This window comes from Abramis brama, assembly GCF_963993115.1.
Source record: "Abramis brama genome assembly, chromosome: 12".
NCBI classification, from domain to species: domain Eukaryota; kingdom Metazoa; phylum Chordata; class Actinopteri; order Cypriniformes; family Leuciscidae; genus Abramis; species Abramis brama.
In genome coordinates, this window is record NC_139974.1 from 3,518,961 (window position 1) to 3,545,320 (window position 26,360).

At 37.1% G+C, this 26,360-nt stretch overlaps 3 protein-coding genes across 4 annotated transcripts in view; 2 read left to right on the forward strand and 1 right to left on the reverse strand.

Annotated features, from left to right (window-relative positions):
* LOC311093954 (uncharacterized protein) overlaps window positions 1-26,360 on the reverse strand; it is a gene marked incomplete at its 5' end in the record, with an annotated part of 471,534 nt that overhangs the window by 36,065 nt on the left and 409,109 nt on the right. The gene's annotated exons all lie outside the window — the stretch shown is intronic.
* LOC311093979 (uncharacterized protein) lies at window positions 10,579-19,831 on the forward strand. The gene is made up of 7 exons (XM_084131700.1): window positions 10,579-10,677; window positions 14,360-14,406; window positions 14,886-15,179; window positions 15,318-15,563; window positions 15,660-15,713; window positions 15,912-15,947; window positions 16,102-19,831. Coding segments are annotated over exons 1-7 (792 nt in total). The 5' UTR covers window positions 10,579-10,675; the 3' UTR covers window positions 16,215-19,831.
* On the forward strand, window positions 20,512-22,814 carry LOC311094287 (uncharacterized protein). Of its 2 annotated transcripts, none has more exons than XR_014608628.1 (3): window positions 20,512-20,596; window positions 20,702-21,046; window positions 21,467-21,499. XR_014608628.1 is itself a non-coding variant. In XM_084132172.1 (3 exons), the coding sequence occupies exons 1-3, from the start codon at window positions 20,533-20,535 to the stop codon at window positions 21,796-21,798; spliced, it is 594 nt and encodes a 197-aa protein (XP_083988298.1). In that variant the 5' UTR covers window positions 20,518-20,532; the 3' UTR covers window positions 21,799-22,814. The 2 variants fall into 2 exon arrangements, 1 of the variants encoding a protein (XP_083988298.1); XM_084132172.1 differs by lacking the exon at window positions 21,467-21,499 and adding an exon at window positions 21,614-22,814 and having other exon boundaries at window positions 20,518-20,596.

The following is a 26,360-nucleotide window of genomic DNA, read 5'->3' on the forward strand; positions in this document are numbered from 1 at the left end:
TGAAGAATGAATAACCTTTCAAACTATTGAACTACGATGTGCGTCTTAGATTTTACCTGTTGGCCTATTGTTCCTAATTTTAAACGTCTGTTGCTGGAACAAACTTTCCTGGTGCCCTCCTCTGGATCTACACTTCTGCGAGGCTGCTATTAGTGTACTGAAGCACCGGACTCAGAGGCATCCATTTGCAGCTTTTATTAGAATAGTCGGACAGGCAGGGTAATCAACAGCAGACAGGGCAATGGAGGAAACGCAGAGAAGATCAGAGTCGCAGGCAGAGGTCGAGGCAGGCAGCAATAAACAAGGTCCAGTAAACGGTCAGGGTCGGGGCAGCCAGAGAACAATCAGGAAACGAGGTAAACAGTCCAAGGTCAGAAATACAACGCAAACACGGGAAATAACGCTCAGAATTGATGGCCAGAGCAAATCAAGACTTTGCAGAGAAGTGGTGTGTGGAAGTGGCTTTTATGTGTGTGTGTAAATGAGGTGCAGGTGTGTTGCGCAATCAGTCCCAGGTGAGAGGCATGATGGGAATTTGAGTTCGGTAGGAAATGGTTAATATTCTGGAGACGGATCCCTTCGGTGGTGCGGAGGAGGTGGTATGGGAGTATCCTCTGCAACAATTAGTGTGGGTTCTTCCTTCACGGCACTAAGGTACACAGTTTGCCAATTGCTGAAATTGAAGCGTAACTTTTATTTAGCACACGATACCTATGCTAACTGTGATGATGTTGGAATACTCCGGCGTAAGCGCTCCTCAAGGCGCAGTGTTATATGTTCTCCATCTGATGCTGATGCTGTTTCCTATCCTGCATTTCTTCGTAAACCCTAAAGGCTAGTGTATAAACCTGTTGGGATTAACCATAACAGTTTGACTGTGCTAACATACAAAGAGCATTCACGGGAGGTTTCGGAGTCCCCGTGCCTGTTGAAATCTGCGAGTTTTAATGCTCGCTCTGTCAACATTAAAGCGGTGGCTTTATCTGACATCATTCTAGAAGAAAAACTTGACTTTTTAAGTATAGTCGAAACATGGCACAAACATTCGGACGGTCTTCTTTTTAATGAACTTACTACTGCTGGCTATGGGTTATTAGATCTCCCGCGATCCACTGGCAGAGGGGGTGGCATTTTTATTCTGTACAATCAGAAAGTCAATTTCAGACCCGTTGCTGTTCCACTGTTCTCTTCATTCGGATGTCTTGTTTTCACTGTTCCCGAGTGTCATTCAACTGCCATAACTACAGTCTACCGGCCTCCTAAAGCAAACAAAGACTTTCTATCTGAGTTTGCGGATCTGTTGTCGCATCTGTGCCTTAAATTTAAGAGAACTCTTTTTTGGGGGATTTTAACATCCAGATGGACAGAAAAGACTCTGCATTAACAAAGGACTTCTTGTCCTTGCTGGAGTGCTTTGGTTTAAATCAATTTGTTGACTGTACTACACATAACAAAGGTCATATTTTAGTGATATCAAATAGGTCTTTTGTGTCTGGGTTGTCTACTATTGACTTAGGATTGTCTGATCATCTGGCAATCTTTTTTGATATGCATATACCTGTTGCTAACACTGCCTCCTCTCGTATTTTGACTTATCGGAAGTGGAGATCAGTTCATCCTTCTGATTTCTCTGTTTTTATTGACTCTTCATTAAGTTGTTTTACTCCATCTGACCCTCTGGAGAAAAGGGTTTCTATGTTAATTCAGCTCTCCTATCTGGCCTGGATTTATTTGCTCCTCAAAAGTCACGCTGTGGAGGACTTGCGATGATGAAAACATCTTGCCGCAGAGTGGCGTAGGTGGCGTATCTCAGGTCTGACTGTCCATTATCAAATGTGGAAAGACTACTTACAAGAATATAAGGCTGGAATTGTTTCTGCCAGATCTGACTATTTTTCTAAAATGATTGATGACAAGCAGGGTAATTCTAGACAACTTTTTAATTCATTGAACAAATTGTTGAATCATAAAACGGTCTCTCATGTCACTGCTTCTGATCATTTCTGTATTTTTTGTAAGTTTCTGTATTTTTTTTTGTCACCAAAGTTGAAAAAGTTCGTAGAGGTTTTTGTACTTCTACTTTACTGTCTTCTACTGCTGTTTATATTCCTTCTTATTCTGGTACTAAGTTGTATAAATTCTGTACAATTGACTCATATTTTCTTTTTTAGCAGAGGTTTCAAAAATGAAAGCAGCCACTTCTTTACTCGATCCCATACCATTTGGTCTGTTTAAATCATGTTTTGCTTCTTTGTGTCCCTTTGTTCTGAGTATTATAAACGACTCTCTGTGTGCTGGGGTTGTACCAACAACTTTTAAAACCGCTGCAATTACCCCGGTGCCTAAAAAGTCAAATATTGACTAATTTCCGTCCCATATCTAATCTCCCTTTTTTTGCTAATCTTTAGGAATGGGTGGTTGCTTCTCAGTTGACTTCTCATTTAACTGAGAACAATCTCTTTGAGCCTCTGCAATCAGGCTTTCGTAAATTACATAGTACAGAAACAGCTCTGGTTAGGGTCACCAATGACTTGTTAATCGCTTCAGATTCTGGCTGTCTTTCAGTTTTGATCCCACTTGATCTCAGTGCCGCTTTTGACACTGTTGATCACTCAATTTTAATTACTCTTGAAACTGTTTTTGGGGTTTCAAAATACTGTTCTTAATTGGTTTAAGTCCTACCTTTTTGATCGGGTGGATTTAGATCTGAGGTTAATGTTGTGCAGTCTGGTGTCCCCCAGGGGTCCATTTTGGGCCCTCTTCTTTTTAATATTCATGTTTATTCTCTTGGCCAGCTTTTGAGATCACTTGGTCTAAAATTTCACTTCTATGCAGATGATACTCAGATCTACATTCATTTTAGACCTAATGACATTGTGCCTGTTAATTTTCTTTCTGGGTGTATTTCTAAGATGAAGGAATGGATGACAGATAATTTTCTTTGTCTTAACAGTGAAAAGACTCAGATTATGCTTGTTGGTTCACCCCATTGGTTTTATGCCAATCTAACATTTGAGCCACATGTTCTGAATACTGTTAAAATTTCATTCTTCCATCTTATAAATATTACCAGATTGCGTCCAATGCTGTCGTTTACTATTGCTGAGAGATTGATAAACACTTTTGTGTTTTCCCGTATCGATTGCTGTAATGCCTACCTTAAACAGAATGCAGGTTTTGCAAAATTCGGCTGCCAGAATCCTTACTAGAACTAATATACGAGACCATATTACTCCAGTTTTGGAGTCTTTGCACTGGCTTCCCATTAGGTTTAGGGTGGACTTCAAAATTTTGATGCTTACTTACAAGGCACTGCATGGTTTGGCATCTCAATACTTGACCGAGCTTTTAACTCCATATACTCCAACACGTGATCTTCGTTCTTCGGAAACTGGTCTTTTAACTGTTCCCTCAACTCGTTTAAGATTAATGGGAGACTTTTTCTTCATTAGCTCCAAAACTTTGGAATTCTCTACCGATTGAGATTAGGCAAGCTAAATCTTTTGGTATTTTTAAATCACAGCTTAAAACTCATTTTTTTAGATTAGCTTTTAATTGATTTATTGTCTTTTTTTACATTTTACAATGTATTATGTCTCTTTGTGTGCTGTATCTTTGTTGTTTTAATTGTTTCTGTACAGCGCTTTGAGATGTACATTTAAAGGCACTATAGAAAATAAAGGTTATTATTATATTATTATTATTTCGATGCGCCACAAGCTGGCGACTCCTGCTGGTCGAACAGTGAAACTGCAACACAAACCAAACGTGCAGAAAAACAGCTTTTACAAACACATAGCAAATGTTTTATCAATGGTAAAATCTGTCAAATGCAATTAACTAATCATTTAATAAGATTAAATATCAAGTGTCTATATAATATGGGTTATTTTATCAATTTTCAGGGCATGTTTTGTTGGATGGCTCAACTAAATAAAAAAACTATTAACTACTATCATTCCTTTTCATTTTAGTAATGTCTAATTAAAATGTATACTAATGTATAAAACTGATGAGAGAACAGCTAAACCCCACAGACACTTGTTCAATGGTTCACAGAGATCATCATCGCCCTCAGCGGCGAAACACTGAAACCAGAGCCCGTCTACGGAGAGCCTGGCCACTCCCTATTCAGTCCTATTGTACCGAATTGTGGTTGTAGTTCCACCAGAGCTCCACTGGGGGCGATCGCCATGAGTGCAGAATGAATGGGAGTCTATGGAGCTAGATGGCTAAATTTGTCTCTTTCACCCGATTGCCGTTGAGAAATCTCAGATTTGATTGTAGGTTTTGCAAGTTCAACATGGGTTATCGGTCGAAAGTTGAATGAACGAGTACTTATGTCCTTTCGATTTCTTACAGGTTGAGTTGTTGTTGCCCACAACACGCTAGCATTCTGCTAATGAACGCTGATTGGTCAGTGAAGGACTGATTACGACCAGAGATACCGCTTGATGGTCTTTTAAAACAACAAAACAAAAACTCTTCTAGCACGTGCGTTTACCTGTGTCAGCTGTGTTGTGTGTTTGCCTGTGTCAGCTGTGTTGTGTGTTTACCTGTGTCAGCTGTGTTGTGTGTTTGCCTGTGTCAGCTGTGTTGTGTGTTTGCCTGTGTCAGCTGTGTTGTGTGTTTACCTGTGTCAGCTGTGTTGTGTGTTTGCCTGTGTCAGCTGTGTTGTGTGTTTGCCTGTGTCAGCTGTGTTGTGTGTTTACCTGTGTCAGCTGAGTTGTGTGTTTATCTGTGTCAGCTGTGTGTGTTTGCCTGTGTCAGCTGTGTTGTGTTTATCTGTGCCAGCTGTGTGTGTTTACCTGTGTCAGCTGTGTTGTGTGTTTGCCTGTGTCAGCTGTGTTGTGTGTTTACCTGTGTCAGCTGTGTTGTGTGTTTACCTGTGTCAGCTGTGTTGTGTGTTTACCTGTGTCAGCTGTGTTGTGTGTTTACCTGTGTCAGCTGTGTTGTGTGTTTACCTGTGTCAGCTGTGTTGTGTGTGTACCTGTGTCAGCTGTGTTGTGTGTTTGCCTGTGTCAGCTGTGTGTGTTTACCTGTGTCAGCTGTGTTGTGTGTTTGCCTGTGTCAGCTGTGTTGTGTGTTTGCCTGTGTCAGCTGTGTGTGTTTGCCTGTGTCAGCTGTGTGTGTTTACCTGTGTCAGCTGTGTTGTGTGTTTGCCTGTGTCAGCTGTGTGTGTTTGCCTGTGTCAGCTGTGTGTGTTTACCTGTGTCAGCTGTGTTGTGTGTTTACCTGTGTCAGCTGTGTTGTGTGTTTGCCTGTGTCAGCTGTGTGTGTTTACCTGTGTCAGCTGTGTTGTGTGTTTATCTGTGTCAGCTGTGTGTGTTTACCTGTGTCAGCTGTGTTGTGTGTTTGCCTGTGTCAGCTGTGTTGTGTGTTTACCTGTGTCAGCTGTGTTGTGTGTTTACCTGTGTCAGCTGTGTTGTGTGTTTACCTGTGTCAGCTGTGTTGTGTGTTTACCTGTGTCAGCTGTGTTGTGTGTTTACCTGTGTCAGCTGTGTTGTGTGTGTGTACCTGTGTCAGCTGTGTTGTGTGTGTACCTGTGTCAGCTGTGTTGTGTGTTTATCTGTGTCAGCTGTGTTGTGTGTTTACCTGTGTCAGCTGTGATGTGTGTTTCCCTGTGTCAGCTGTGTTGTGTGTTTACCTGTGTCAGCTGTGTTGTGTGTTTCCCTGTGTCAGCTGTGTTGTGTGTGTACCTGTGTCAGCTGTGTTGTGTGTGTACCTGTGTCAGCTGTGTTGTGTGTTTATCTGTGTCAGCTGTGTTGTGTGTTTCCCTGTGTCAGCTGTGTTGTGTGTTTCCCTGTGTCAGCTGTGTTGTGTGTTTCCCTGTGTCAGCTGTGTTGTGTGTTTGCCTGTGTCAGCTGTGTTGTGTGTTTACCTGTGTCAGCTGTGTTGTGTGTTTGCCTGTGTCAGCTGTGTTGTGTGTTTGCCTGTGTCAGCTGTGTTGTGTGTTTGCCTGTGTCAGCTGTGTTGTCGATGCCTCGAGAGAAAAGAAAGTGCAGAGCACGAAAGCACCAAAGTGACTGAAGGATTGCCGTAAAGCAGTATCTCTGGTCGTACGATGTGTGTGACGTCATTGACATTTTAAAAGACTTTTTAAAGCAAATAAGTGACTCTAAAAAATCTAACACCATCAATGTGTAATTTATTTGCATCTCCTTTCGAATACAACATTCAAATTACTAGACAAAAAATTATATCCTGAGAAAAGTGGATTTTTAGGGGTATAGCGCCATAGACCTCCGTTCATTCTGCACTCGTCCTGTGAGCGCCCTCATGTGGAGCCAGAGTGGAACTGCAACCAGTTCAGGAGCCGGAAGTTTACTGAGAGTGGAAGATCTCCCCTTATTAGACATTCTCTGATGAAATTAAGAAACGTTTTGAAACAGTTATGACGTAATGAAGCCTCGTTTACTGAAATCACGTGACTTTCCCAGTTTGATACGCGCTCCGAATCACTGATTCGAAACAAAAGATTCATAAACGTTTCGAAGCTTCATGATGCAGAGTTTTGAAATCGCCCATCACTAAAGCCTAAATAAGACTAATTCAGAACTTCAGCAAGTTTTCACGTTTTTAAATATAAATACAGCCCGTGTGTTTTTTTTGTGTTATTATACCAATAGTTTGTGTTATTATACCAAACACTACCAATAGTGTTTCTGCATGGGGGAAACTAAACCTGTTAGAGATGCTAAGGAAATGAGTCGACGTGTTTATAGTCCATCGAACTGAATCATCCATTTTAATGTGATTATGATTATGCTGATGATCTTTATTAGTGGGGTCATTAATTACTGAATATCTAAAGCGTGTTGTTTATGTTTGACATTGACGGATCATTGTCACTGTTACACTGAAATAATTTATTAAAGCAAAGATTCATATTAGAGTTTGATGTTTCTTTTGGAGATTTTTCATCATGTAAAAGATTGTTTCGTGTTGTAAAAAGCTTATTCGGAGGAAATATTCTCATCAGTGTTGTATCAGCTTTTATATAGGCCTACCTATAGTCTATCTGCATGTATTGTGATATTTACACAGGGCAGATTTAACCCTTTATAATGCCGGGACACACTTAACAACTGAATCATTCTGAGACTGACTGAACACACTCACAGATGCAGCAGATTTTAAACACCAATCCCCGACATCATGATTTACAGTTTTTTCCGATTGCTAAACGACAGTGAGCACAACTGGAGCTACATGTGCAAAACTCTAACTACAGTCTGCACTACCAACAGTCACCTGAGCTAAACAGTTCACATCACCTGCAAAACTCACTCCAAGCAACACAACTCTTAACACACGGCTCAACACAGGCTCAGTGCAGCCAAACACTGGCACAACCCTCACTGAGATAACACACACTGTCACTCAGAACACACTGAGAGGAAAAACACTAGCATCAAACACCAATACAGAAAATACAAACTTTTCATCTTTACAGTTTGAACAATTTCAGTGACTTCATACAAAGTAATATTTTCTTCAAAGAAAAGAGTGACATTCTTTCACATGATTTACAGTTTTTCTTAATTGTTTACACACAAATACTGGTACTTGAGACACAATGACCACAACATGTAACTCATTCACCAACCCTACGGAAGCCCTGAACCGCAAGGTGAGAAAAAAAAATAAAGAAATCTTATCTCGTTATTTCGACTTAATAAGTCGTTATTTCGACATAATATCTCGTTATTTCGACTTAATAAGTCGTTATTTCGACATAATAAGTCGTTATTTCAACATAAATATCTCATTATTACGACATAAGTCGTTATTTCGACATAATGTCTCGTTATTTCGACATAATATCTCGTTATTACGACATAATAAGTCGTTATTTCGACATAATGTCTCGTTATTTCGACATAATATCTCGTTATTACGACATAATAAGTCGTTATTTCGACATAAATATCTCGTTATTTCGACATAATATCTCGTTATTTCGACATAATAAGGGGACATTCTAATATGCATTAAGCTACATTTAGCGTTCTTATAATGAGTTTCTATGGGAGGAAAATGCTTAACGTCAAATTAAACGCTTTGCGTTCATATTCTGGACTTATCTGATTCTTGTAGTAGCCTATACTTTATTATGATTTTAGTATCATATTGATTAATAAATGCACGCACAATTATCCGTGAACTTGATAAATGTTGCAGATATGTTTTAGGCTACTATCCACAAACAAATTGCTTTCAATTATGTGTGCAAAATTCAGAATTCAACGAATCCAGTGCAACAACAACAATAATAGTTAAATTAATATTAGTATTATTATTAATAATAATAATAATAGTCGCAGTAGTGCTAGGCTAAGGCAGTGCAAGCCAAGTCAAGTAAAACAGAGTTTCTTTGCGTTCATAGTCTGGACTTATCTGATTTTTTTGTAGTATACTTTATTATGATTTTAGTATCATATTGATTAAGAAATGCACGCACAATTATCCTTGAACTTGATAAATGTTGCAGATATTTTAGGCTACCCATAAACAAATTGCTTTCAAATGTGCAAAATTCAGAATTCAACGAATGTGCAGCAATTTGTACAAATAGAGACATTTTCGTGTATAAAAGACATTTTTGTTTTATTTTGTATTAGTGATTATAATTTGCGCGTCCATTTATTGACGTCTGAGTCGATCTCATTTGAGTGTATTCGGCAATTCTCTTAACGTGGAATTAAACGCGTATATTCTGAGCTCATCAGATTTTGTTGTACATATACTTGATTATTTACTGTGTTTGGTCTGTTAGTAAATATGTTAAGGTTTGTATTCATTTCGATATGCCACTAGAGGGCAGAATAAGACCAGGAATTATAGAATGCATTGTAGTTATGTTGACCTACTGTTTTCATAACACTGGATATTCTACTAATTTATACTTTTCTAAAACGTTGCATATTAATGGCAAATAACTTATTTGGCAATTACACATAGTTTTGTGCTAGTTTTGTTGTCAGTATTGCTCTTTCAGCCAGCGATAGTTTATCTATTAGATTTGGTTTATTTGTTAACTTTACACAACTCAATCGCAGATAGCCTATTTTGCTTCATGTGCTTGGTCATTATTGGCCAGATCAGAAACTCTGTTTTAATTGACTTGGCTTGCACTGCCTTAGCCTAGCACTACTGCGACTATTATTATTATTATTAATAATAATACTAATATTAATTTAACTATTATTGTTGTTGTTGCACTGCATTCGTTGAATTCTGAATTTTGCACACATAATTGAAAGCAATTTGTTTGTGGATAGTAGCCTAAAACATATCTGCAACATTTATCAAGTTCACGGATAATTGTGCGTGCATTTATTAATCAATATGATACTAAAATCATAATAAAGTATAGGCTACTACAAAAATCAGATAAGTCCAGAATATGAACGCAAAGCGTTTAATTTGACATTAAGCATTTTCCTCCCATAGAAACTCATTATAAGAACGCTAAATGTAGCTTAATGCATATTAGAATGTCCCCTTATTATGTCGAAATAACGAGATATTTATGTCGAAATAACGAGATATTATGTCGAAATAACGAGATATTTATGTCGAAATAACGACTAATTATGTCGTAATAACGAGATATTATGTCGAAATAACGACTTATTATGTCGAAATAACGACTTATTAAGTCGAAATAACGAGATATTATGTCGAAATAACGACTTATTAAGTCGAAATAACGAGATAAGTTTTCTTTATTTTTTTTTCTCACCTTGCGGTTCAGGGCTTCCGTACAACGGCACTAACCCAGCGCCGCCAATTAAGCAAAACAAAACGAATGGGCCGCCGATGTACTAGTTTTATGGGCCGTTAAGACAAAGACAAAAAAAAAAAATAGCCTATTAGATGTATCGGCCCAAAAAGCACGTCAGCCCACTGGGAATCTCCTAGCCTACATGCGTGGACGTCACACTTTAAATCCTACCTGCTGCCTTTGACCATCCACTTATTTAGCTGCTGGCGCATCAATTGACATGCCATCTCCTTTTGCCTCTTTCTTTTTCTATTTTTAATCCCGACAGCTTTTTCGCTTTATCCATCTTTTTCGACTCCTGCTCGCTCAGCGCTCACGGCGCCCCCGCCTGCTCGCGATAATATCCCCCCCTCTCTATGTCAAAATTCTATGATGGAATCTTATGAATATCCTACTCTAGCCTGTTAGTCATCTAAAAAATATATAACATTGAGGAAATGGAGAAATTATTAGAAACGCACAACAGCAGCTACGTAAAGATTTTTTACATTTTTCTTTACCATCGCTTTGGCGCCCCCCTGGTGCTGCGCCGCATATAGCGCACTTTTTGCGCCACTGATCATGGACCTGTCAGGGAAACAGGCATTCCTTCAAATTAAAGTATTTCATATGCAATTGATTAAATTTAAAAAATCATAAAATCTTTACAGTCACTGAACACCTTGCAATATAATGTAGATCTTCCAACAGTTCAATCTGCTCTGAAAGAATGACCAGTAGAGGACAATAATAACCAGTAGAGGACAGGAATAACCAGTTAGACTCCACCTTTAGTGGGTAGCGTCATATTTCTACAACACTCACCTGTGTAATACTTTCAGTTTGAGTTTGCTGTGGTTTACACATTTGGACACCAGAACAAAAGACTTATTCAAAACTTTTACCATGTAAGTTTTCATGTTTTTAAATATAAACCCAGCCTGTGCAAGTTTGTGTTATGAAACCAATAGTTTTGTCTGTTTGTGGGAAACTAAACCTGCTATAACAAGGAAATGAATCATCGTCTTGTGATGAATGTTTCCAGTTGTGTGATTATGATGATTACAACTGATTTTATTTTTTTATTTGTGGGGTTATTAATATAATTATTAGATTACTCTAAATTGATTAATCCGACAAGAGGATAAAAGGAAAAAATATTTTATAAACTTTCTGTTTGTCCATTGACTTTGGGTTTGACGGATAATTTTAAGTCTGAGGATTACAGTGGAGTCATTTATAAAACTGAAGATTCAGATGATAGTTTGATGAATCTTTCATGCAGATCTTGCATGGACATTTTAATCATTTTCAGTATTCACATGGTAAATCTTTATGTAACAATAACAGTGAAAATGTAGAGTTGGCTGTATTACGGTCAGTTATATTGTTTTACCACTCAGCAAATCATTTTCCCCTTGTATAAATGTGTTTGTGATGTATTCACCTTATTTTCCATGACAACAAGGGCGACGCCATTACGCTCATTTTGTCATCTTACTTCCGGCTAAGCGGGACTTCAACTTCCGGCTGAAAGGACCTACGCTAGTTTCTAGCGTAATTCTATAGTTGTAACGGTAAAATATGTTAAGTATTATATGCTCAGTTAGGGGCTGACATAACAATTGGATTAAGAGGATAGAACAATTTAACCAACGGTGTTACGAACACAATGTAGGCTAAAGCGATCGGAATGTTGTGATGTACTTTACGATTTACACGAGGAGCACCTGAGGCAATGGCGGAAGGCACTAAACTTGCTCACCCAAGCGCTGTGTGTTAGTACCATGTGTGTTATGTGTGTTCGTACCATTTTATGGACGGGGAGCAGACTGACGAACGAACACCCTTACCCCGAGTAAAGGCTCGGCTACGATGTTCTGGTAAAGAAGTCCCGGCGGGTGCTGAACAGGTTGTCAGATTCAGGTAAGCTAACTTACCTAACTGTTGTTTCCTAACTTACCTATCTATGTGCTTTTTAGCCTAACGTTAGTTGAAGTCCGTTCTATGAATACATTTAAGATTAGTAACGAGCCGTTCACAAAATACAACGAATCTTGCATGATAACCATTGGCCAACTATATGTCATATTTCTTATATTTCGTTTACTTTGTGATATGGACCTAAGGGTCTGAAATAAAGCATGAATGATTATTCACGATAGTACAATATATTATGGTACATTACAGTCTTACAATAGCTCACATTATTCCTGTAAGGAGGCCAGCTAGCTACATCTCTCATTCAGATATTGATATTGACCTACATAGAGTTAGGAGATTGAGTGTATACTGTCTCGTTTTTAATGCATCTTTCTTTTTCACACTGTTCTAAGTATGAGTGCCATCATAAATTAATTAATTCTCATTTTAAGTAGCCTACTACTAATTTAAATCTACATTTTAAGTACTAATTTAAATCTAATTTAAAAAGTACTATTTAAATCTATTTTAAGTACTAATGTAAAAATGTTTATGGTTCTATTATTTCCATAGAACATCGATGAGAGTCAGTGTTGCAGTGGACAACAGTGAGGATGATCACAGCCGCATGCCCCAGACCTGTGATGCAGAAACACAATGGGAGGATCCATCTGTCTCTGACCACAACTACGCTCCAAATCTCAACTCTGCTGAGAAACGACCAGCTTTGTCAGCTCTACACCGGGTCGACATTGATGCATTCCACTCAGTTGCTGAGCACCTTACCAATTCATACACCAACAGCTTTCAGCTACACACTTGGTATCAGCTCCTGATGACTCTGATGAAGCTGCGTCTTAAAGGGTTAGTTCACCCAAAAATGAAAACTCTGTCAGTAATTACTCTCCCTCATGTTGTTCCAACCCCGTAAGACCTTCGTTCATCTTCGGAACACAAATTAAGATATTTTTGATTAAACTGAGAGCTGTCTCACTCCTCCATTTGTTTTTGGGTTTTTTTCTTAATTTGTGTTCCGAAGATGAACGAAGGTCTTGCGGGGTTGGAACAACATGAGGGTGAGTAATTACTGACAGAATTTTCATTTTTGGGTGAACTAACCCTTTAATTTATTGCAGGGTGATCTTGCTGAAAGGTTTGGTGTTTCTCAGTCCACTGTAAGCAAGGTGATTTCGCGTTGACTTGACATCATGGAGGAGAAGTGTTTCAGAGAGCAGTTTCCAAACACAACATGTAGAGCACAATATATCAAAATATCGCAAATGTATATATCGCAATATGCATAATTTTTTTTTTGCTTTAATAAGCTTTAATCAGTTTATATAATTCATACAGTGAAAAACTAAGCAGTGTTTTACTTTTACATTTGATTATTGTTTCTGTTGTTAAATAGACCTAATGTAGGATAACCGGAACCCCGTGGTTTACACTGATGTTAAAATAACACATCTTATATACAGTAAAACACTGATGTTCACTTTCACAAGTTGAAGGGATGTTTTCTTGTTACAAAAAGAATGTGAAACACATATGTAGGTTATATAATTTTAAATCTAATTTAAGTTAATTTTATATACTTTAAGCATTATCGTATCGAATATCACATTGTTTAATGAGTTATCGCATTTTTCTTCAATATCGTGCACTTAATAACCTTGTCCAGGCGATGAAGTAATGGCAGACAGGCTTCACCATTACCGATCTCCTCTATGAAAGGAAGGTCAAACTTGTCCTCCTTGTGAATCTTGTAAAACAGATGTTACCTGTTATGAATAGTTATTTTTATAAACCTTTACAATGACCAGATGTTACCTGTTATGAAGTTTTTTTTTAATAAACCTTTACAATGTGACCAGATTTTACCTGTTATGAATAGTTATTTGTATAAACCTTTACAGTGTGAGCAGATTTTACCTGTTATGAAGTTATTTTTATAAACCTTTATAGTGTGAGCAGATTTTACCTGTCAGTCATTTATTATAAAACAATATAATGTGACTATGTGAGCTCTGTAGATTCCCCTTAAAACTTAAATGAATCAAGTCTTCTAGTTAGAAGAAATAAGTCACGTCAAGTTTGCAAATGAATACCATCTTGGTTTATTACTTATGAAATTTAAATGGTGAAATTTTTCTACATGAAGGTCAGTAGAAGGTGTCTCTAGCTTCCTGAAAACATCAAACACTTCTTACAACTGATTTTATACAACTTATTTAATCGTTCATATTTAACCAATTACAATCTCCTATCCTTAACCCTAAATATTCTCATTCCTTATTATTTACAAATATTTTTTTATTGCTGCTCCATCAACTCCTTCTGACAGGACGTAGTTAAATATTCCCATAGGTTAACGTTACCCCTGGCCACGTTAACAATGACGATGAATGAGACAATGTGAGACGAACTGATAGTCGTACGAAGTTTTCTCCGTGCTCCCAATTTAAAACATTTACGGTATTAACGTTATTTGTCATTTTGATAAAGTTTTGGCTAACTATACACAATCTTCTAACTACTGAAATAGCTACCGGATGTGCCGTGTCAGTTTAGCGGAAGTCGGATGACAAAATGCGGAAGCGCGAAGTATTAAAAGTGGGCGTGGCGGAATAAGGTGGATAGCCAACTCTTCTGTTGTTTTCTCTTCAGGTTCAGATGGAGTTTTCTGCTGCTGGTGTTTTGCTTCGTCTATACTGGTCAGTATAATTTTTTATCGATTTTCAGTTCCATGTGGAGTTATTCTTACCGTTTCTCTGTCGTGTCACTCAGCCAAGAGACTTAAAGGGATGGTTCGGAGTAAAATAAAAATAAAAATCCACTCAAAATTAGTGCAGCAAATAAATCTAAAATAAATAAATAAAATGTATTTAATAAAATAAATTTATATTTAAATAATTAAATAAAATAAATCTAAAATAAATCGTGTTAGTAAATCTGGCCCTACATCAGGTGGAAATGTAGCTCTTAAAGGGAACAATTGCACATTATCACTTTTTACAATGCAGGCATTTCTGATGCTAAATATTGGAGAAACTCCAGATATTGTGTGATGATGAAATATCTTGAGCAAAAGAAATACTACAATTACTCTACTAGAATATGTTATGTATATACAATGTATTTTTCAGTATTAATACTTTGTATTGAATAAATATTATACTGTATGTATTTGCAGGAATCCTCCCTGTAAACACCCCTACATTTATAACTGTGACAGGAAAAAAGGGAGGCAACGTCACCCTAACATGTGACAATAAGGACAAGATTTGGCAGATTGAATTAAAAAAACAGGCAAAAGAAGTGAAAGTTTGTCATAGTGAAGATTGTAAAGTATTTAGAAAAGGAGCATGTGACGTGATCATCAAGGATCTGATCTTCAGTGATGCTGGGAAATACGATTTGATAGTCTATTACGATGATGATCAGGATAATTATCCACAAACTAAGAAATACCATCTTCATATTCACGGTAAAGTGACACTGATCAGACCATCATCATGTGCTTTTGTAAATGGTTACATTAGTTCCCCAATATTAAATTGTGCTTATAGCCTTGATTGCATGACACCATTAAAATAATGAATAAAGTCTTTCTGTTCCTCCTCAGATGAGATCTCTGTGAAGAAAGGAGAGGATCTGAAGTTGGATGTTCTTTGGCTCAACGCCTATAAAGTGGAGAGAAACACTAGTGAAGGCTGGACAGAGGTGTGGACGAGAGGTCACGGGGTCAACAGTGATCGACTGACTGATCGTGATGGAAATCTGACCATTAATGAGTTTACAGCCAATGACACTGGAACATACAGAGTTCTGGACTCTAATAATGAAACATTGATCACAGTCTCAGTCACAGGTGAGAGAAGATGTTTGAACAGCTGAGGTTTATTAATCATGATTTGAACAGCGAAAATGCTAAACTGTATGATTAACCTTTTAATATTCTCTACAGAATCTAGTCCAGACTCAGGCTCACAGGGAAGTCTAGGGGATACCGAACAACTGAGTAAGTAAACCATCAGGCATTAGGAGCTTTACAGAAACTTTAAGCAGTGATTTAAAAAAATGTAGAAAATAAAAAGTGCTGTCGTCCTGCAGTAGATCTTTGAGGTTTGACTGGTGCAGTGGGACTGTTTGTGTTGTTCTGGTGGTGTGGATTCTGTTACTGCTCAAACCAAGCACTAACCTTTCAATATCTTTACAGAACCCACAGAACCACAGGGAGACCTGAACAGAACAGGTAACACAACTAGTGGCACTGAACAACAAAGTACAACAGGGGGCATTGAGAGGCTTACAATATATTTAAACAGTGAGTTTAAATATGAAAAAAAAAAAAAAAAAACACTTTAAAAATAATAATTGTGCTCTCTTCCCACTTTCCCTCCTTCCAGCTGTAGAGACACCTTTGATACTTAGAGTGTGTTTGGGGGTTCTGTTGACTCTGTTGGTGGTGGCCCTGGTGATTCTGGTGGCTCTGGGGGTGGGGGCTCTGATAGGTTTCTAAATTTGATATCAGGACATGTCAACAGAGGCAGAGGGGAGGCAAGACAGATGAAGGAACCAAATCACATTTAATGAATCCAACTGGACACCAGGCCCAGGCGAACACTGGTTAGATCCATCAGACCTGCAGAGGATTCTTTAACATATTTCTGCAGCTGTAGGTGTGTGACACGAATCATCTACCATCATATCTTAATTGTTGTTTTAAGAGAGAGTTGTTGTGTAAGATGGAATTACATGATTTTATCAACTCAGATGTCTTTTACACTTATAGTTATTTATCGAGCACCTCCTTCAAATAATAGTTTTTATGATGGATTAAAAGGTGCTGTATGTAAGTTTTTGACTGTACAAAAGCATAAAAGTTCCATAATATGTTGGCAGATATTTAAAAAACATGCTTAGTTCATATACTTGTTTCTCATAATAACAACAACACTAAAGTCAGTTATGCTGCTTTGAAAATGTGATTTCCTCGTCAGAATATCTGTCTGTTTTTTTTCTTTTGTTTTGTTCGTTTGATCCTGTCCACTGCTACCCTGGTAATCCAGAGTTCTCGTGAGAGCACAAGTTGAATTTGCTCAGCGAGTTACTCTGGTGTCGAGTAATGATGCTCATTAAATATGCCCCTCTATCTGAGCTACACTAATCACAGCGGGTTATCTGATATAGGCGGGCCAGAGGCGAGATGACGACAGCGCTGTGACGTCGAAGTCATTAGTAAACATTGCAAGATGGCTATGGATGAACACCAGTTGTTTGAAACGGCTTTGGCCGCTACAATGAACGAGTTAAACTTGGCTTTTTATCTAAAACAGGAACAGAAGACGGCGCTCGAATCCTTCCTGTGCAAGAAGGGCGTTTTTGCTGTTTTGCCGACCGGAAGAGTCTAATCTACCAGTTAACGCCGCTGGTAGCTAAGCGTGGTTTACTGTTTACTGTTGTGATTGGTCGTAGTGTTATCCAATTCCGTGCAGTGAGATTTTCAAATGCATGCTTGCTGCCGCCCCTCGAGCTGGCCGCTTTTCATTGACCGACACCAGACCATTAATCTTTTAGATTTAGGTCTGGATTTCCAGGCTAGTCCACTGCCAGTTTACCCAATTGTATTTCGGCACCCCGGGTTGCCAGTTGGCGGAAAACTGCTACCTATCAGATTGTGCTACCAGCAGCATATTCATGTGGTTTGAGGCTTTGTTAGCATCCATACCAACCCTAAACCTACCCTTTAAACAAAGAAAATATAGTGTTGGTAGCAAAGTCTGATACGTAGCATCATTTGACAGAACACCTGTTAACGAACAGGGTCAGAGATCGAACATACCCGTCCTAAAAAGCCTCGGCATCCATCTAAAAAGCTGTGTGATCAAAAGTATAAAGTATAATAAAAGCTGTATAAATGGATATGCGCTTGAGAGATGGAGATAGATTAAAACCCATAAAGGTTTCCAAACGAATGCTGAGTTGGCTAATTTTCTCCTTGATACTGTAGACTAAGTAATTAGCTAAAGTTGGTTAGCTAATGTATCCAGGCTACTAGGAGGAATCAATATTGTAAGTAAGGTAAATTCAACAATCAGACAGTTCTTGGATTCACACTTTGTGGTTCATGGCACCTGGTTATCAAGTCATGGTTATACATTAGCTGTTTATAATTTGCAAAAAATACAGATATTGCAAACGTATACATTAGCTGATTAACTTTCCATCGTCAGGTGTGCTTGTTCCTGTTGGTGTCGTCAATCTGGCAATCCACGAGAACGTAGATTCTGAGGGGAAAAACCCTCTCCAATATCCAGTGCAATACCCAGTTCATCCGCTGGCTGTCAATATTACATACTGCACCTTTAAGAATGTATTATGAGAATAGTTTTAAGAAAGCATTTATTGGGTGATTTTGATTTTAATTTAAATTGGAAAGACAAATTGACAAATAGCACTAGTACTCAGATTGACCTAATATTCAGTAATAGACCGGAAAGAATGATAAAGTCGTTTAATATGATAACTGGGCTGTCAGACCATAATATGGTGCTTATGTCCAGGAAAATAACTATGATTTACTATATATACCAGTAATAAGGAATTCTTTTGCATTCCAGAAAATAAGTAGGAGGATTTTAGCCATAAAAAATATAAACTGAGATTATATATTATCTAATACAGATTTAGAAATAGTTAGCCAATCATTTACAGAAAAATTACAATCTACAATTAGGGATTCTTTAATTAAGATGAAGATGTAAGTACAAGAAACAGTCTCTCCTCTGGGTGAATGATAATATTAAAAATTAATGAAGGAACAGGATAATGCTGTAAAATTAGTAACAAGATAAAAGATGGTCCATGATAGAAATACATTTGTAATGTTAAGAAATAAGGTAGTAAAAGAATTAAGGAGAGCAAAGGCAGATTTATGTATCACAATTATTGAAAACTCTCATGGTAACTCAAAAACTATATGGAATTATCATATGTGCCTAACCGTAAAATACTTGAATACACACAAATGAAAGTATGCATGAACAGATGGGTGACTAATTAAAGGAAATACCAAAACATAGTGTCTTAGTAAGATGTTGCTCCAGCACATGCCAAAGAAGCTGCCATTTAAGTTTTCAGCTGGGTTGAAATCTAGTGACCAAAGGCCATAGCATGATTCACATCATGTTTCATATTCATCAAAAATGAAATTAATTGAAATGTTTAATCATAGGATAAAGAGGATCAATATACAGAGCTTCTAAGGAACTTCTAAGGCTTTCAAAATGATATACACAAAATAATAATATTATTATTGCTGCATGTTATGTTATTATATTATTGTGTTGTATTACTATGGATGTGTGCCAATGTGCAAACCAAATTTCCTAAGAGATAAAATAAATTGAGCCTGAAAAGCACAACAGAGAAACCTGGTAGCCAAAATCTCCTGTAGTTTGTTCAACTTTCAGTTTGTTTGTTTGTAGTTTGTGTTAACACGAGCAATAGGGTGTCCAAAACTGAGTCTGTCGTCCTTTCCCATGTTAAACATCATAAGAGTTTTTTTGACTTAATAGGGGTATGTATGGTTCTATTCTTTGTAAAACTGCATTAAACAAATATTGTTTTAATTGTATTGAGTAAAACACTATAAAACATTTTTTTTAAAGAGTGATACAGTGATACTTTTATAGGTTTCTAATGATATATTTTAATATATTTTTGTGTTTGTTCATTTTCTAATGTGTTTAACTTAAAAATCTTGGAGCAGCTAAATTTTTGTTCATTATCTACCAAATGGAATAAAGGTGCAGTATTGCACTTGAAAGTAAGTGATTTCTGAGAAACGCTGTTGAAAGTGAATATCATGGGCACCACAACACACTTGTAGCCAATCAGCAGAAGGGGGCGTGTCCACTATTCACAGTATGATAATTCCAGTATCTGCTGAAGGTATTCATCAGTATGCTTATTGAGCCGTTTTTAGGTGTATGGTCTTCTGGTTGTCTTTCAGTTGTTTGTTTCGGTTTTCTTGGGGTATAAGAGGGAACATTTTGTTAATATTTTCTATACAGTATGTCATTCCATTCTGCTGTCTATATGTTTAAACATATCTTAATAAACAATTATTAATGCATTACATGTTTTGAGAATCTTTCCTTTATCATTGATGGTGTTGAAAGCTAAAGTGACGGTGACTTTTTCAAACTTGCAGCGTAAGCTTCCTGATTGTCATTACCTTCAAAGAGATGGACTTTCTCTCTCAGTTTACAGAAAGAACAATAGAAAATATGTGCAAAAGTTTAACTAGATCACTTAAAAAATACGTTAACACGATAGACGATAACACTGGTATGATAAAGTGATCTGTGTAAAGTTACAGTACATTCAAACTCATGTTATAACATGAAAAACAGGAAGAGAAATGATTTGTATTCTTAAATCTTTTAAAATTCTCTTTTAATATGGTTGAAATAAATAATTTCAAAAACAAAAGGACGTCTTTAAAGCTGTTCATAGAGCTAGCATTGTAAGGAATCTGGAATATTTGTGTTTGGACTTACAAATCAACACAATTATTTAGCCAAGTTTTTTTGGCTGTAAGCTAATAGACCACATCCAGTATAAACTACATCAGATTATCATGGGGATTTGCATTATATAGAGGTTTAATGCAATAAATAAATACAAGTGACGATGAAACCCTTAAACTGATTTGAGACTAGTGTTCAATGCTTTATATTTCTCTGTAAAGGAAGTGGAAACTGTGGTTTAAGTGTCTCCGCATTGAGCTGAAACCTATAGTTTGATCAACACCTTTACGAGCGACAGACACAATGGAGAAAGTCATTTTCTTCTTCTATGTATTTTCTTATTGGATTATGCAAATCACATCCAGTGGTAAATATATTCTATTTCAAGCATTTTTGAAATTTAACATATCAATCTCAAATACAATAGCCATTAACATAGTCTAAAAGGATGCGTTTATCAATGTCTCTCCAGATTTGTCAGCTGCAGGATCTTCTGATCTGTTAAGGGTTCAGATTGGAGAAGACATCATTCTGAACTGCACCATGATAGACCGATATGAAGTCGCCTGGTTTCATCTCAATTCTGAACAACTCAATATACTGATTTCTGCAAAGAAAGACGAAACCGGCAGAAGACTCCTGATTAAATACAATCAGAACCGATCTCGTCTGGAAATAACAGCAGACAGTTGGGTCACCAGAGTCTCTTTAACTATTTCTGGAGTAACAGAATCAGATTCAGGACTTTATTTCTGTGGAATAAAGTCTGATGCTCCAGAGATGCACTTCGACAAACCCATCAGACTGGAGATTGGAGGTAACAGATTTCATTTTTTTTCCCCATTATTTATGGTTAATTAAGATCTTACCATTTTAGGTTACTTTTTTCAGTATATACTGTTTATATATATACAGTATATATTGGATATCAGAGAAAATTTTCAGATCACAAACATCTAATCAAAAGTTTGGACACTGAATTTTTATTATTTTTTTTTTTTTCTTGATCTGAAAAATGCTTAAGGCCCTGATATGTCATAATAAACCATTATATTACACAAAGGACAACTTAAAGTTAAAAAGTACTCCAAACAGCATCATAGTGTCGTCCCAGATCTGTTCCGGATCACTTTGTTACTGTCTGGGACAGAAGCTCTTCTTAACCCACTCTACCATACAACTAACAACTAAAAAAGGTTTTGTGTGTGTTTTTTTGATAAACTGAATATATTTACAGGTCTTTTTGTAACAGAAGAGCCAGAAGATGTTGATCATTATCTTGGATATTCATTTTTCATAGTGACTGGAGATCCAGCACTAAATCTAAGTTATGAGTTAATACTGTCTGTTTGTATGAATATGAATAACTCTTCTGTCTCTGTAGATGGAGTGACCCCGGGAGTGACCCCGACAGAGCGTGTGTTGATGTTCGGTGGTGTTGGACTGGCTGTGTTTGTGTTTTTTCTGACTACAATCGTCGCAGGAGGAATCATTTACCATCGCGGTTGGCAGAAAGGCTTGGAAGCAGCGAAACATGGAGCTCTGATGGACCAAAGATCAGCTGAATGACATCTATTTCTGCTTTATTTTACAAACTCAATATAGGCCTGTCCCTGAGCTTCGCATTGCCAGTTATATCAGCACTGCTATAGTTGTCACATATTAAAGGAGAACTCCGGTCAGTTTTAACATTGAGCTCATTTTTTTGTACATTTGGAGTGCTGTCAGTACAGAGAACAACGACAAAAATCGGTGTTGCCTACACCGTGTTATCCTCTTTTTAAAATGTGCACCCTGTTGACTTCAATGGGGCAAGTCTTAAACCTGCTTTTAGCCTCTTAGCATCCTTGATGTGTCATTACAAGTGCACAGCTAATGTGAGTGATTCCTTCAGAGTGAACACGAGTGAATCTGACTGCAGTAGAGGTTTAAAACTTGCCCCATTGAAGTCAACAGGGTGCACATTTTAAAAAGAGGATAACACGGTGTAGGCAACACCGATTTTTGTCGTTGTTCTCTGTACTGACAGCACTCCAAATGTACAAAAAAATGAGCTCAATGTTAAAATTGACTGGAGTTTTCCTTTAAAATAGCAATAGATGTCTTTTCCTGTTGGCCGAATTTCACTTCCATTTCAGAGAAACTGAGATGATGTGGTAAACCAGCCAGTTTTATAAACAGCAAACCAGTCATTAATGGTGTGGTGATTATTCAGGTTTGTGTAGTTTATTTGTGCTTGACAATAATATTCAGTTAAATATCAAATCACTTATTTAATGCAATGTTTATTAGTTCAGCATATTTAAACAATTTTCAAAGTTTAGAGTTCAAGTGGTATGATTTACATAACTGCAGTTTTTACATGCAAGAATGAGCTCAAAAAGAGCAGCAAACATAGTTGAATATGCTGTGTATATTTAGCCATTATATATTTATCTATGAGCTTTAAATCTGTTTTCAAGAGGAAATATAAATGCAAACTATTTTATGGCACATAATTCATAATTAAATAAAAATGTCAATAGATGTCTCAATTATAAATGTATTACTGAGAGATCTGATCAAATAAACAGCAAACTAATAATTATATGTTTTTGTGTGCATTTTCTGGCAGAAAAACCTGATCATACCAAAGCTGAACCTGTTCAAACACATCTGTATATATTCAGTCATGTCAGATCTGCCATGACAATCTAGAGAAGAGAAAAGGTTTCACATCAATGTCGTGCAAAGCACAATAATGATTTCCTGTCTGACTGCATTATGATGATGCACAGAAAACCACAAAATATGCGGTGAGGGTGGCACAATCTGACTAGCCAACTCAAAAGGGCAAATAAACAAATAAGCTATGCAAATTAACCAAAGCTAATAAAATAAAAACATTAGTAAGAATTAAAACCATGTTTTAAATAACTGAAAAAAGGAGAAGAGAATGAAGATGCTCCCTTAAAAGAGTCATGAACCACTTAAAAAAAAAAATATATATATATATATATATATATATATATATATGTCCAATTATAATGTGATCAAGATTTTTACATCTAAAACATCCTACTTTATAATATGTGGCATCGTGAGAGGGTCTGTCACAGAGGCAAGGTGTGTGCCAAAGGTGGTTACAGCATGGAGACTACAAACCAAGATGGCCACCTGGTCCTGGACTACAGTTCCCAGGTTCCTCAGCGGTGGGGACACAGCGGTCACAAGTGAAGGTAAAAGCTGATAATGATCTGAGAACAGAGAGACTGTGTTTTGTTAGAGAGCATACAGAGAAGCTGGAAGAGTGCTTTGGTTAAAATGTTTTGGAGTTTTGAGTTGATTATTAAAAAGAAACCAGTGACTTGATCTCTGCCTGACTGGATTTGTGAAGCAACACACACTTTGGTGATACCCTACCACTGAGTGTCAGAGAATGTAGTACATTCATAAATTTTAAAGGTGGTGTAAAAATATGGTTGAAGGATAATCAGGTTTATAGTCATTGAGACACCGAATGTGGTCAGTATGTTTTTTATTGTGTATTGTAAAATTTTTGTAAAGACAATTCTTTGTCTTAGGATTTGGATTATTGATGTTGTTTAATATGGCTTTGGGAGGTTTTGTATATTTTGTAATATTTTGCATGCTATTGGCACCTGCCCAGGGACTGCAAATGTTAATTAGCTTTTATCTAATTCTGGTACAGAATATATATTGTGCATTGTCCCGGTTAAATAAATAAATAAATAAATAAATAAATAAATAAATAAATAAATAAATAAATAAATAAATACCCTACCTCTCACGATGCCTCAGCTATTTTCTATCCCAGCCGAAATCCTGCCATGTACACACACACAGCTCTCCGTTGCACTAATAAATATTGTTATATTGTGTAGGCTATATAAATGTAACGCAAGCAGTAAGAAAAGCCACATTATTTCCTATTTTCACACACACACACACACACACACACACACACACACACACACACACACACACACACTTTCCATTTTATCATTGCAGATATCACCTATTTGACTAGGCAGACAGAACAAGGAACTGACAGGCAAATGAAGTAAACTTGTGTGTAGAATAAAAGCCCAATGTTGCCCTTGAGAACAATCTAAACTCAGTTCTCTTACGAGAGGTTCTCTCGTATTGCGTAAGTTGCTTACGCATCGGGAAAGTCTTCTTTCTTTGAGATCTGAAGCCAAAAATTATCCTTAATTTTGTATTCATTGTCAACACAGTGCGGCAGCCGAGATGGTCCTCACTGCAGAGCATAAAATCCGGGGGGAGGAGTCGGATAAAATCCAACTCCTCCCACCTTACAATACCTAAACCTACCAATCTCCACCCCCTAATCCATAAACCCACCCCTAAACCTACCCAACTCCACCCCTAAACCTACCAATCTCCACCCCTTATATAAAATCCGACTCCTCCCCTCGGATCTTGTGTACTGCATTGAGGTGCTACTGCGGCAGCCGGCAGACCATGGCAGGCTGTATAAGCGTGCTCATTGGCTGCTCAGCGGCAACTGCTTAAGCCTATCAGTGAGCCCTGTGTGACGTCAAATCCAATGAGGCCGCTTTGCGCCCTCCACACCCCTTTAACCGTCAAGATGGGTGTGGCCAGTGTATATATTAGGAGGGCTCACAGGCTGAAATATCTGATTTTCTTGTCTTCAGCGAAGCGCTTCGCATCGCTGGATCTTGAGAGCCGCCGCCGTTGAAACCAGCGACCAGCAAGCCTAGGACAGCGCCTGAAGAAGCCGGCCACCTTCGCCACCTTCAGCCATCCGTGCCTGCTACGCTATCCGGCGACATATCCTTTTATTACTGCTGTGTGTGCTCACCCTGCGCATTTTTAATTGTATATACAATTGTAAATGTATAATTTCTATGATTTTTATGAAAAATATTCAATAACTTATCTGACAGTGAAGTTATTGACTCTTTTCGTAGTAACGCTTTTCGGGTTTTGCACTTTGCAGACGTTCCCTTCAGCTCTGTCTCTCAGCCTGCGAAAAAATATGTTGTAGCTGCTTCTCTACGTTACTACGATTAAAAAGAGGTGTTATTTGTGTATTAACGACGTTTAGCTCACGAGTTATTGACCCGGGAAGTTCGGATCACTCATCTACTTTCCCTTTCATTTTCGCAATACAATATGTTCGATCAACTTTACAAAACAGACGTTTGGCATTTGTATAATTCTTCAAAGAATAAAAGCGCTGTATGTCAGTAGATCTATATAGTCGAAACGCATTTGTTTATACTTTTTGTTATTTATTTTTTATTATTATTATTAATGCTTAAAACAATACACAAGTAATAACAGATAACAACAGAATACAAAAGAAAAACAAAACAAACAAACAAAAAAACAATGGGGGAAATAATATAAATTAAACATTAACAAATTATGAGAATTACATGACACTGAAAAAAGGAAAAGAGTTACAAACAGATAATGTTTTTAAGACTTTTTTGTTCTCAGACAACTTAATTGAGAAGAAGTATGTTTCAAGTTCTTTCACAAATATAAGAAAGAGAGGTTTAGTATTAAGATATGTAGATTTATGAATATGGAATTTTGCAAGTAACAAGATCAGATTAATCACATAAAAATGGCATTTTTTAGATTGGTCAAAATCAACAAAGCCTAGGACCACATTCTTCCAACACAACACACATTCATTATAGATTTCAGACCTAATAAATCCTAAAACATCTTGCCAAAACATTTTTGCAAATGGACAATGCCAAAAAAGATGAACTACAGTTTCGTCAGAGATGTCACAAAAAGAGCAACTGGAGGAAATATCCTTTTTGAACTTTTTTTTTTTCATGTATTGATTTGCAGGGTAGCATTTATGAATTATTTTAAAAGAAATTTATTTTACTTTATTGGTTAAAAAAAAGAGATGTGGAAGCATCCACACTTTTTTCCAACAGATAAGCGGTCACAGGCGGTAAAGTAACAATGTCTTGCTGAAATAGTGAACGGACTGATCTATTATTGTTTTTATAAGGGAAAGGCAAAGCACAATTTGCCAACAGAAGAATTAACCAAACTCAAAGAGACTGGAAGTAGAGATTGAGTTCCTCTCAATAAAGCAAGAGCACCTGATGGGATTG

Coding starts and splice junctions, on each gene's coding strand:
- LOC311093979 (XM_084131700.1), top strand. Junction 14,407..14,885: donor GTTTTGCTTCGTCTATACTG/GTCAGTATAATT, acceptor ATGTATTTGCAG/GAATCCTCCCTGTAAACACC. Junction 15,180..15,317: donor ATACCATCTTCATATTCACG/GTAAAGTGACAC, acceptor GTTCCTCCTCAG/ATGAGATCTCTGTGAAGAAA.
- LOC311094287 (XM_084132172.1), top strand. CDS start 20,533: ATGGAGAAAGTCATTTTCTTCTTCTATGTATTTTCTTATTGGATTATG. Junction 20,597..20,701: donor TATGCAAATCACATCCAGTG/GTAAATATATTC, acceptor ATGTCTCTCCAG/ATTTGTCAGCTGCAGGATCT. Junction 21,047..21,613: donor CATCAGACTGGAGATTGGAG/GTAACAGATTTC, acceptor CTGTCTCTGTAG/ATGGAGTGACCCCGGGAGTG.